Below are 13,099 nucleotides of genomic sequence, written 5' to 3'. Positions count from 1 at the left end.
AGGTAGAAACTGACCTACGGGACTGAGTACAAAGCTCTGAAATAACTCTAGATTCTAATCTTCCTTGATCACTTAGGGTAATGTTTACATCAGTGAATGAACCAGAAGAAGCCATTGCTTAAGATGATAAAAGATAATTACTCAAGTCCTGATTATTTAATTCAACAAACACGTACTAAGCTCTTATTACATAATACGTTCCAGTAATACAAAGTCCACATTATCACCAAAAATGGTTCCTCTTCTTTGACAGAGGTTAAGAAACAATGACTACTCTCTTTTAAATGAAGATTAAGGCTCATTTGAATTGCAAAGCCACATACTTCAGCTTAATGTCTAACAAGCTGGAGTAATTTTAGCTGAAAAAAAGGCACAGTTTAAATACTGGGTCTAGTCTAGTATCAGGTGGTGAGTGTATAACCTAGCCTGAATTTCAGTCTTAAAAGGGATCCAGTCTTGAAATTCCAACGTCAGTAAGACCTAAACCTGTCCTTTAACACTTAAAAAAAAAAAAAACCAAAACTCTACTCTTGCAATTTAAATTGTATATACAATGCAGTTCTATAAGACCAAGAGGAATACTGTTGATGGTATCAAACTTAAAATGAAAGAGTACAAGGGCACCTGGGTGGCTCAGTGGTTGAGCGTCTGCCTTTGGCTCAGGTCTTCATCCCCGCAGGGAGCCTGCTTCTCTCAATCTGCCTATGTCTCTGCCTCTCTCTCTATGTCTCTTATGAATGAATGAATGAATGAATGAATGGAGTAAATAAATAAACAGTATAAAACAATCTTTGTAAACTCCTAAACAATACACAATACACAATACACAATTAATTGTTCTATAGTAGAAAGGAGATCATCTGGGCAATTTTTCTAAAACTTAGCTTCTTAAATTTGTCTACTAACTTAATAGAGAAAAATATATACTCCAAGCAGCCCATACACAAGTAAGATTTGTCCAAAATGTGTACTCATAAAAGAGCATGTCAATATTATATTCTACCTTATAGCATACTTAGGAAAATCTTCCTCAAAGATATTTATTCCATGGGCGCTGACCCAAAAATAAAAAATAAAAAAATTAAAATTAAAATAAAATTTAAAAAAATAAAAAATAAAAGATATTTATTCTCCTCAAACATATCTTAAAAAAAGATATTTTAGGGGTGCCTGGGTGGCTCAGCAGTTGAGCATCTGCCTTCAGCTCAGGGAGTGATCCCAGAGTGCCAGGATCGAGTCCCACATCAGGCTCCCTGCATGGAGCCTGCTTCTCCCTCTGCCTCTGCCTCTCTCTGTGTCTCTCATGAATAAATAAATAAAATCTTAAAAGATATTTTAACTGGAAGTAGGCAAGTCTGAGAACAGAATCACATTTAACAGAATTCTTTGTGGATAAGAAATTCCCCAAGAAGAGTGGTTTTCCAGACCTTCATAGGCACAGAAATGTTTGAGAGACCTTTAGTAACCAGAAGCACCAGCCCTCTATGCTGATCTTCACTATGTGGAGGTTCCTTCTCTTACTTGGAAGAATCAGTCTCACAGCTAACTTTGTATTTCAGGACCTGGGCCGATGGTGAGATGACATATACATAATGAGGATATTAAAATCTATTACTTGTGGGATGCATGGGAGGTTCAGTGGTTGAGCATCTGCCTTTGGCTCAGGGCATGATCCCGGAGTCCCAGGATCAAGTCCCACATCGGGCTCCCTGCATGGAGCCTGCTTCTCTCTCTGCCTGTGTCTCTGCCTCTCTCTCTCTCCCTCTCTCTCTCTCTCGGAGCCTGCTTCTCTCTCTGCCTGTGTCTCTGCCTCTCTCTCTCTCTGTCTCTCATGAATAAATAAATAAAAGTCTTTTTAAAATTAAATAATTAAAAATAGAATTTTGTTGTCTTGATTGGATTGTTTTAATGTAAACTGTCAAAAGGTGCCAAATCCAGTCTTTGCTAGTTGTTTTAGCATTCCAGGGTCAGACTGGCTAATCTGCAAGGCTGCATGTGATTTTTTTGGTTGAACACAGTGGCAGTGGGCACGTACACATTTACCTTCTCTCATTCTCTAAAACCCCCTGAAATGTCAGCAGAAACATACAAATGGGAATATATCCCTGACATAAACAACCAGGGTGGGAGGAGTGTGCTAGTAAACAACAGATTGTGACAAATTCTGGAAGTCAGAAAATAAATGCAAATGCAGTGACAATTAGGTCACTCTAGTTAGTAGAGGGCCCATGAAAAGGCTGCGGCAGAGTTAACAACCATTCTTCTTGCAGAATTTCAACAAGGTACCACACTAAGGTGCCAGGTAAGGGAATAAGTATTCAGAATAATTAATTTTTTTTTTTAAATTTTTTTTTATTTATTTATGATAGTCACACAGAGAGAGAGAGAGAGGCAGAGACATAGGCAGAGGGAGAAGCAGGCTCCACGCACCGGGAGCCCGACGTGGGATTCGATCCCGGGTCTCCAGGATCGCGCCCTGGGCCAGAGGCAGGCGCCAAACCGCTGCGCCACCCAGGGATCCCCAGAATAATTAATTAAAGGAATTTTTAAAGAACAGACCAGCTGCCTGCTGCTATCCTAAGAATATAAAACCATCTGTCCCCAGGCAAAAAGTGGAGAAGTGTTTCGGAAAGAAATGGGAAGACCAACCTGGACAGGGCTGCAACCAAATATGGGAGGTGGCCTCCAAAGAATAGTCCTTTTATTTGGGGAAAGAATATCATAAATCTGTTCCTTTCCTCCTTGACCACATACCCTAAAGGGAAGTCTACCAACTTACTAGCCCTGCTCAGAGAATAGAGGGCTTGAAGTCAGCCCTTCTATCCAGGAAAGACCTGTGGAGAAACCAACCATAAACAAATCTATGCCAGTTTTCTACAGTAGTCCATGCAGGTGTTTTCATAAATATGAATGGACAACCAAAGCTCACTAGATCTTTTGGGAAAATTAATACCACTAAAGAGTAGGATCAGGCAGCCCCGGTGGCGCAGCAGTTTAGCGCCGCTTGCAGCCCAGGGCGTGATCCTGGAGACCCGGAATCGAGTCCCATGTGGGGCTCTCTGTGTGGTGCCTGCTTCTCCCTCTGCCTATGTCTCTGCCTTTCTCTCTCTCTGTCTCTATGAATAAATAAAATAAAATCTTTTTAAAAAATAAAAAATAAAAAAAATAAAGAGTAAGATCGAGACAAATGGAGATAATGATAATTCAGGGAACACAACAAAGTTTTGAAAGATTCTAATAAGTAATTCAATAGACACTTGATAGATTTTTGCATCTATAAAGCAAAAATAAGCTACTATGGCAGAACAGAGATCAGAGAACAAGAAAGGTTCTTAGAAGTTAAAAATAAGACTGTGGACTAATAAGAAAGTTCGTCAAAAGGACCGAAAAAAAAAAAATTCAAGGATTTCTTCCAGAAAGCAAAGGAAAAAGTCAAACAGTCAGGAATTATGAGTGAAAAGCTGTCTTGGTGGTCCAATAACTAGCCATTAGATATGCCATAAAAATAAAAAAGGAAGAGGAAATAATAAAAGAAATAACAGAAGAAAACTTCCCAGCTAAAGGACATATTTTTAAGATTTTTTATTCATTTATTTGGTCAGAGAGAGAGAAAGAGAGAGAGAGCAAGCGAGCGAGTGAGCACATATGTTGGCAGAGCAGCAGGCTGAAGGAGAGCAAGAAGCAGGTTCCTTGCTGAGCAGGGAGCCGATGATGCAGGGGCTCGATGTGGAGCTTGATCTCAGGACTCCAGGATCACAACCCGGGCCAAAAGCAGACACACTCAACCAACTGAGCCACCCGGGTACCCCTAAAGGACAAATTTTTGGAGTAAGAAGATTCATCTAACACTGAGCAATGAATAAGGAAAAATAACCCACAAAAAGGTACATTTTTGTGAGGTTTCAGAACATCAAAAGGAGATTCTTTGAAGGTTTCAGAGAGGAAAAAAAAGATTATCTATTATAAGGTGAGAATTAGACTGGCATCACAGTTCTCATCTGTGAAACTTCGTTCTGATATGACTGATACAAGTGTGAACAAAGCAAGTGATTGTGCAGGACACTGAAATCATCTGTCCTCTGGATAAACTAACAAGAAAGTGAAACTCAAAAGCACTCAGTGTTAAAAAAAAATTTTTTTTAAAGCAGCACTCAGTGTTTGAGGAAATAAATGGCTATCATTCAGGACACAAGCTCCTGAAATTTATAGGTAATCCTTTCTTAAGTGATATGTAACAATACAGCCAACTAGCAATTTTCAATAATAACTTACTTGCAGAGTTTAGTTGGTTTGCACTATCCCCTGTAGGCAATTTAACCTGCATGATTTAATATCCAGAAATATTTTTCATCATGGTAAAATTTGAGAAAAAGTATTATCTGACAGAGTCAATATTAAAATTGCTCAAAAAGGGAATTTTTTTTTCAAAAAGGGAATTTTTTAAAGTAAACTTTTACTTAAGTGTAACAGAGACATAGAAAAGAGTACAAATCACAAGTATATGGCATGATGAATTTCAACCAAGTTAAGATTATAACCAGTACCCAAATCAAGAAACAGATTATGATCTGTCCCCAAACACCTCCTTCATGCTCCTTTTGTCTCTAACTGCTACCCTCTACCATGGGTAATCATGATGCTGACTTCCAACATCATACATTAGATCAGTACAGAAGGTATTAGTTTTTCTTTTAAAGATTTTATTTGAGAGAGAACACACAAACCTCAAGAGCCAGCATGGAGGTTTGGGGGACACAGACGGAGAGGGAGAAGCAGACCTCGCTGAGAGGTGACGTGCATGGGGCTTGATCCCAAGGAACCTGCAATCACGACCTGAACCAAAGGCAGACACCTAACTGAATGAGCCCCCCGGGTGCCCCAGTACAAAAGATATTTTAACTAATGAAATTATCTTTGTATTCAGATGCTGACCAGATAGATTCTCATTTGACCTGACCTACAAAGGATTACTGCAAGACCCTTTATAGGACAGATGCCATATCAAGATCAATTTCAACAACAGTGGTAGAAACACGTTACCCAAAATAACAGCATCTGAAGGATTTGTGAGGTTATAGTATATTTTTATATTTTATGAAATACCAATCTGAAAGATGATACATGTAAAAAGAGAGTCTATAGGTAAACTGCAAATCATTGGCAAATACTGTTTACAATACTCCCTTCTTGGGATGCCTGGGTGGCTCAGTGGTTGAGTGTCTGTCTGGCTCAGGGCCTGATTCCAGATTCCCGGGGTCTGGTCCCACATTGGGTGCCATGCATGGAGCCTGCTTCTCCTCCCTCTGTCTGTGTCTCTGCCTCTCTCTCTCTCTCTCTGTGACTATCATAAATAAAATTTAAAAAAAAATCTTTAAAAAACAAAACAAACAAAAAAATTCCCTTCTTGAAGGGGCCCAATTCACTTGAGCATATTAAAGATGCCAGGAAATCCCGTAAAAAAAGAAGCCTGTTAAACCTTGCTTACCAAACTTTGCATAAAGTTTAGTTGATAATTTTTTTTTTAAAGATTTTATTTATTTATTCATGAGAGACACAGAGAGTGAGAACGCAAGAGGCAGAGACACAGGCAGAGGGAGAAGCAGGCTCCATGCAGGGAGCCCAACGTGAGGCTCGATCCCGGGTCTCCAGGATCACACCCTGGGCTGAAGGCAGTGCTAAACTGCTGAGCCTGGGCAGCTTGATAATTTTTTTTTTCTTTTTATACAATACCTATTGGTAGACCAAGAAACTAGTATTCTATAAAATATACTTTGGGGCAAATTTTTTTTTTAAGATTTTATTTATTTATTCATGAGAGACACGCACACAGAGAGAGAGAGGCAGAGACATAGGCAAGGGGAGAAGCAGGCTCCATGCAGGAAGCCCGATGTGGGACTCAATCCCAGGACTCTGGGATCATACCCTGAGCCAAAGGTAGATGCTCAACCACTGAGCCACCCAGGCATCCCGCTTTGGGGGAAATTTCTGAAAGCATTTTGGAGAAGCTCCATGTCTAACCAAAGCCTTGCATAGTTTCTGCTTTATGTTCCCACTGGAACTAACATTAAAAAGGAATATAAGTATGCTACGAATAGTAGTAGAGCCTTTTGCTCTCTAGAATTTGGCTTCTGGTCACAGACATGGAGCATCAGGAAAGTGAAGAAAATGTAGAAAGGAAAATATTTCTGCTAAAAGCCATCTGAAGAAAACCTGGGCCTGTTCCAGATAACAAAAGACTGGTCACTTGCATTTGGCTAAGCACCCTGATAGGTTCTAGAAAGGTCAAGAAAGGACTTGAGCTGGGTTTGGCAGATAAGGCTAGAAAGAGCTATATCACACATACTATAGACTTTAGAGTGCCACAGGGATTCTCTAAGGCTGGAGGGAGTAGAAGAGATGTGGCTGAGGAAGGGGACAGGACAATCTAACAGATGGCCAGAGGCAGAGATAGCTATTGTTAGGAAGCAAAGCCAGAGTGAAACCCATGATATGTAAAAATGATTTACGTATAATGTGTTAGTTGTTTACTAGGTGGTATAATGAGATAATTTCTTCTTCTACTCAAGGTGACTTGCGGCTTCTCCCATATTTGAATCCACACCACATGGAGATCAAAGCACAAATTTAAGACCTAGTGCTTTGTAAAGCTGAGTACAAAAAATTAGTTAGATCAAGGTAACTATGAAATAAAAAATTATGTCATCACTTTCTACCACTTCTTCCCAAACCAAGAATGCATAGAAACAAGCACTGAGAACAGTGCCTAGCACATCCAGTCAATAAATACATATCAAATGAATGAATTAGCCCACTAACTGGCTTTCCACAGAGTATGAAATGGTATTTTAGGAATTGAGCAAATCTTAGCTAGATTTTAATGAACAAGTAAATACTAGCTGACACCTGCAAAGTTTTCATTCTAAGAGCTCCTTTTGTAAGAGTCTTTCCATTGTTTTCTAGCAAATAATTGAAAGTGATTAAAACAGACACACACATTTACATATCTTTCAGTTTCCACAAAGAGAAGGACTCAAAATGGGGGTGTCTGGAAGACTCAGTTGGTTGAGCATCTGACTCTTGGTTTTGGCTCAGGTCATGGTCTTGAGTCGTGGGATAGAGCCCTGAGTCGGGTTCTGTGTTCAGTGCGGAGTATGTTTCAGATTCTTCTCCCTCTCTCTCTGTCCCTCCCCTGCTCTCTCAATCTCTCTCAAATGAATAAATAAAATAAAAAAAAAATACCAAAATGAATGTGAATTCTATATCTTTACTCAGTGGTTAAATCTGAATTTATGAGGGAGATGTAATCCCAAACTCTAGTAAATTACTCAAGTATTAGAGCTTAAAAAAAAAAAAAGACCTTTGGGACCCCTGGCTCTCTCAGTCCTTAGAGCATGCAACTCTTGACCTTGGGGTTATGAGTTTGAGCCTCATACTAGGTGCATGGATTACTTAAAAATAAAATCTTAAAAAAATATTTCTAGTCTGGTTCATTTTTTTTTTCTTTTTCTTTTTTTGGTTAGGATTTTACTTATTTATTTAAGAGAGAGAGTGCACAAGTGGGGGGAGAAGGCACAAGCAGACTTCCCACTAAGGCTGGAGACCAACGTGGGGCTCGATCCTATGACCATGAGATCATGACCTGAAATTAAGAGTCAGATACTTAACAGCCTGAGCTACCCAGGCACTTCTGATTTATTTTTTCAAGTGCAAAATTACATAGTCCCTTCAACAAATGGTACTAGGACCGGTAGATATCCACATGCAGAAAAATGTTTGAATATATACATATATTTAACATATACATGTAATATATATATGTAACATGTATTATATAATGTTATTATATATTTTATTAAATGTGTCAAGGACCTAAATAGAAAAGCTAAAACTATACAACTCTTAGAAGAAAATATAGACATAATTTTCATGACCTTGGATTTGGCAATGGTTTCTTAGATATGACATCAAAAAGCACACAGACCAAAAGAGAAATTAGATAAATTAGACTTCATCAAAATTTAAAACTTTTGTGCTTCAAAGAATCCCTGGGTGGCGCAGCGGTTTAGCGATCCTGGAGACCCGGGATCGAATCCCACGTCGGGCTCCCGGTGCATGGAGCCTGCTTCTCCCTCTGCCTATGTCTCTGCCTCTCTCTCTCTCTCTCTCTCTCTCTCTCTCTCTCTCTCTCTCTGTGACTATCATAAATAAATAAAAATTAAAAAAAAAAGAATACTACAAAGGGAGTGAAAAGATAATCCACAGAATAGGAGAAAGTATTTGCAAATCTCGTATTTCATAAGGATCTAGTATCTAGAATATAGGAAGAACTCTTAGCACTCAATAACAAAAAAAACAAACCAAATAAAAAATAGGGAAAGGACTTGAATAGGCATTTCTCCAAAGAAGACATACAAATGGTTAAGCATGAGAAGATGCTCAATATTAACAGCCAGCAGGGAAACACAAATCAAAACCACAATGATTTACCATTCACACCTACCAAGATAGTTAGCATTAAAAGACAGTAAGACAAAAAAATAATAAAAAAATAAAAGACACTAAGTGTTGAAGATGTGGAGAAGTTTGAACCCTCAATACATTCATTGCAGGTGGGAATGTAAAACAGTGCAGCCTCTGAGGAAAACAATTTGGTGTTCTTCAATAAATTCAGCATAAAATTACCATATGGCCCACAATACTACTCCTTAGGATAAGTTGAATGAGAATTAAAACGTATATCCACACAGGACGCCTGTGTGGCTCAGTGGTTGAGCGTCTGCCTTTGGCTCAGGGCGTGATCCTAGATTCCAGGAATCGAGTCCCACATCAGGCTCCTTGCATGGAGACTGCTTTTCCTCCCTCTGTCTGTGTGTCTCTGCCTCTCTTTCTGTGCCTCTCATGAATAAATAAATAAAATAATCTTAAAAAAAAAAACAAAAACAAATGTCCATACAAAAATGTTCATAGAAACACTATAATAGTCAAAAAGTGTAAAAAACCCAAATGACCATCAACTTATCAACAGATAAGCAAAATGCAATATAGACATACAATGGAATATTATTCAGCCATAAAAAGGAATGAAGTACTGATACATGCTATATTGTCAAAGAATCTTGAAAAACACCATGTTAAATGAGAGAAGCCAGTCATAGAAGGCCACTTACTGTATGATTCCATTTTTTTTTAAGATTTTATTTATTTATTCATGAGAGATACAGAGCGAGAGAGAGAGAGGCAGAGACACAAGCAGAGGGAGAAACAGGCTCCACGCAGGGAGCCCGACATGGGACTCGATCCCGGGCCTCCAGGATCACGCCCTGGGCTGAAGGCAGTGCTAAACCACTGAGCCACCAGGGCTGCCCTGTATGATTCCATTTTACATGAAATGTGCAGAGAGAGAAGAAAAGTAGACTAGTGGTTGCCCCTGAATTACAAATGACTGCTTATTGGGTACAAGGTTTCATCTGGAGTGATGAAAAGGTTCTGGAACTAGACAGTAGTAATGGTTATACAACAATATGAATGCACTTAATGCCAATGAATCGCATACTTTAAAATGGTAAATTTTATATTATGTGTATTTGCCTCAATATAAAAAAAGAAGAAAAAGCGCCCAGTGTGGTCTTTGCACATGGTAGGCATTCATAGTTGTTGACATTAATGATTATACAGTATACTTTGAGTCCATCCCAGCTTCCAGTGAGAGCAAATTTTGGCCTGCACAAACACGGTCCTATGGATTTTTTTTTTTTTTTGGCCCTATGGATTTACCAGCATTCTCTAGCATTTCTGCCTGAGGAGTATGTACAAAGGCTTAGCAACTATATTCCTTCCCTCTTTATACCACATCCCACAACTGTGCTAGAAGTCTTCCAAAGAATTCCTAAACTACCTCTTGCTTCCTGCCAGCCATTAGAAAAGCTAATAGCTTCATTCTATATTAGTCAAAGCTGAGCTTGCTACTGAGAGTTGGGTGGGAGGTAATGGTAAGGAGAAATTTCATTGGACTATAATAAGTCAAATATGAAGTGGAACAATATCACATTACTCTGAAATCATGTAATTAACTCTAGACCAGAGTGTCTTAACTTTGACATATTTGATATTTAGAGAAGAATAATTCTTTGTTGTGGGCAGGGGATAGGGGGCTGTCCTGTCTAAGACTTTTAGCTGCATTCCTGGCTTCTACATACCAGACATCAACATCACACCTCAGTCATGACAATCAAAAACATCTCCAGATATTTTGTTGCCTAGGGGCAAAAGAGCTCTCAGTTGAGAACCACTGCTCTAGACAAAAACACTCAATATCTTATCTAACATTAATATATACAGAGTGGTGTACCTTAGGATTATGGGGCTGGATTTGGAAATGAGAGGAGAGGGTGAAACAATCTAGACCACCTTGGATTGCTATGTATGAGCCAATCTTCTGAAAGCTAACATGTTTGATGAAAGGTCATGGGAAAACTCAAGCAGAGAGAGCTGAAATTCTCAAAAGGATGTTCCCAGGACCAGAACAATGACCACTCTCAAACCAAGGAGAGTTTTTATTTTGTTTTGTTTTTTTAAGATTTTATTTATTTATTCATGAGAGACACAGAAAGAGAGGCAGAGACATAGAGACACAGGCAGAGGGAGAAGCAGGCTCCATGCAGGGAGCCCGATATGGGATTCGATCCCGGGACTCCAGGATTACGACCTGGGCCGAAAGCGGATGCTCAACCGCTGAGCCACCCGGGCGTCCCACCAAGGAGAGTTAAGAGTAAGGCAGAAGACACTTAGTGATAAATGTAATGTCATTCTTCTGCTTAACTGAATTTCCTTCTGAATCCATGATGCTCAAAGACAGGGAAGAGAAATGGTTCCTGCTCTCTGTGCTCTAGATGCCTATCACCTCTACCCTGGGGATAAAGGCACCTGGTCAGACATTGGCCCAGAAAAAAGATGGGAACTGCCTACCTGAGAGTCCCGTTCTCTCCTTTGTCCAGGCTGGTGAACCGGCTGTAGAGGCGGGTGATCTGACTGTGGGAAACTAAAGAACACAAAATTAGTCCCATTGGGAGAAGTCACCCTCCACTCAAACTGAACTCAAGCATGGCCCTTCAGAAGTCAACTACCTTTCTGGTCCCAGCACACCACCATACATTTCAGAGAGAATAAAATGGGGAGATATCTCAAGTCTAACTCCTTTCTAGAGTTTCAAAACAGAAATTAAAAAGCTGGGGCAGTCCTGGTGGCTCAGCGGTTTAGCGCCGCCTATGGCTCAGGGCGTGATCCTGGAGACCCGGGATTGAGTCCCACATCAGGCTCCCTGCATGGAGCCTGCTTCTCCCTCTGCCTGTGTCTCTGCCTCTCTCTCCTCTCTGTGTATTCTCATGAATAAATAAATAAAATCTTAAAAAAAAAAAAGAAATTAAAAAGCTAAAGAAAGAAGTTAGAAAATAAATTGAAAGCACTCAAAATTCTAGGTTTTTCATTAGGATTTAGCCACTTAAAATGTCAAGTGGCTAAGATTAACAAAGCCGAATTTAGTTTAAAAGGAAACTGTGAAACTTTCACCTTTTATTTTTTTGACCTTTTCACTTGACTTGGAAGCTCTGAAAATGGATGCTTTGATTAAAAACATACCAATTAGTTTGCTGTTTCAGGCTGGCAATATCAGGCTGGTTGACGACACTTAAAGACTGGGGCAGATTCTATTTTTATTTTATTTTATTTTTTCAAAGATTTTATTTTTAAAGAATCTCTACACGCATGGTAGAGCTTGAATTCACAACCCTGAGATCTTGAGTTGCAAGCCCTACCAACTGAGCCAGCCAGATGCCCTTCAGGCAGATTCTATTTTTAAAATCTGGTTTGCTCCTGTACCAACCATCAGTGGCTTTCTCCTTCCTTAGGAACTGACATTTAGGTAAAAGATCACAGGGTCATGTCAGCCTCTTTTCTGTAATTACATGAGCTCCACTAAGCTCCCAGTAAAGGAATGGGCTCCCAGAAAGCAAATTAGGCAATCTGTAAAAAGATCAGGTTATCATCAGATGGTATCTACAAGGAAGCTTTTTTTCCTCATTTTTTAACTCAAGCACAAGCTGGCCATTAAAATGAGGCAAGAAGCGCAGATACACAGTAAGAATTTGAAAATACAAAAAAAAGAATTTCTGCGGAACAGTTTAGCTTCTTGGCTGATGGGAACTAGGAGGGAAGAAAAAGGAGAATTATCAAAAAAGAAAAGACAAAAGCCAAAAAGGGTGTGGTAAGTGTGGACTTTGTCCTCCACTGTGCCTTTAGGGGTTTAAGGGGATGGCTAAAAGCATTCTGATAGTAGCCCTCCTCCCCCAGTTCAACAAAACCTACTTGCAGTTTTAGGAACAATGGGACAAAGTAAACCGGGGCACAGCGGGAGAAGCAGGAAGTGAATGGCCTAGAGCTAGGATGAGAGGACACACTAGGCGCAGCAGTGAATTCTTCAGCATCAGATTTCATTCCAAGCTGGGCTGTTGGGTACTAGCTCTCCAAACACAGCAGAGAAGAATCAATCCCAGCCAGCAAGGAGCCAGCAGGTGCCAGGCACTGAGTGGACCTACTGCCCGGCCAAGCTCTCTGGTAAGGGTCAGGTAACAGACTGATCCCATTCATGGCACCACCGCCTACTTAGGGGTGAGCAAAAGGGGCTGTGGAGAGAACTACATCAGTCCAGGAGAGGAAAGGGCTTGGCAAAGTGTCTAGTACAATGTAAGAACTCCAGATTAGCCATTATCATCATCATCCTTACACTCTGAGCCTGGAGGTACAGTTTTACTGCTGCACTAACTAATCTCCACCTTTCTCCTGACTGGCAGCTACAGACATTTTCTTCAGGAACCTGACCTGTTTACCCTGGCTGTGGCCTCTGGCCTCAAAGACTGCTCTAGAACTGAAGTTCCCTTTAGTTTAACAAAAATAAGTCAGTTAAAGAATGACTAACTTTCCCAAAAGATTTTTTGAAAAACAAAATTTGTTCACAATCTCAATACCACTGTTTTCATTTCTTTAAGTACCATCTAATATCAGTCACTTGTATACTTTCCATACTTGGAATAGTTTTTCATTTATT

General features: G+C 39.8%; 1 protein-coding gene across 1 annotated transcript in view; it reads right to left on the bottom strand.

Moving 5' to 3' along the window:
* CHP1 (calcineurin like EF-hand protein 1) overlaps positions 1–13,099 on the bottom strand; it is a 45,406-nt gene that overhangs the window by 26,032 nt on the left and 6,275 nt on the right. Inside the window, exon 2 of the mRNA XM_055316603.1 lies at positions 10,966–11,038. Coding sequence (XP_055172578.1) covers positions 10,966–11,038 — 73 coding nt within the window. The remainder of the gene's footprint in view (positions 1–10,965; positions 11,039–13,099) is intronic.

The sequence above is a fragment of the Nyctereutes procyonoides genome, unplaced genomic scaffold (assembly GCF_905146905.1).
Source record: "Nyctereutes procyonoides isolate TBG_1078 unplaced genomic scaffold, NYPRO_anot_genome, whole genome shotgun sequence".
NCBI lineage: Eukaryota > Metazoa > Chordata > Mammalia > Carnivora > Canidae > Nyctereutes > Nyctereutes procyonoides.
Note: the sequence above shows the minus strand (reverse complement) of the source record. Positions and strands in the feature narration are given on the sequence as shown.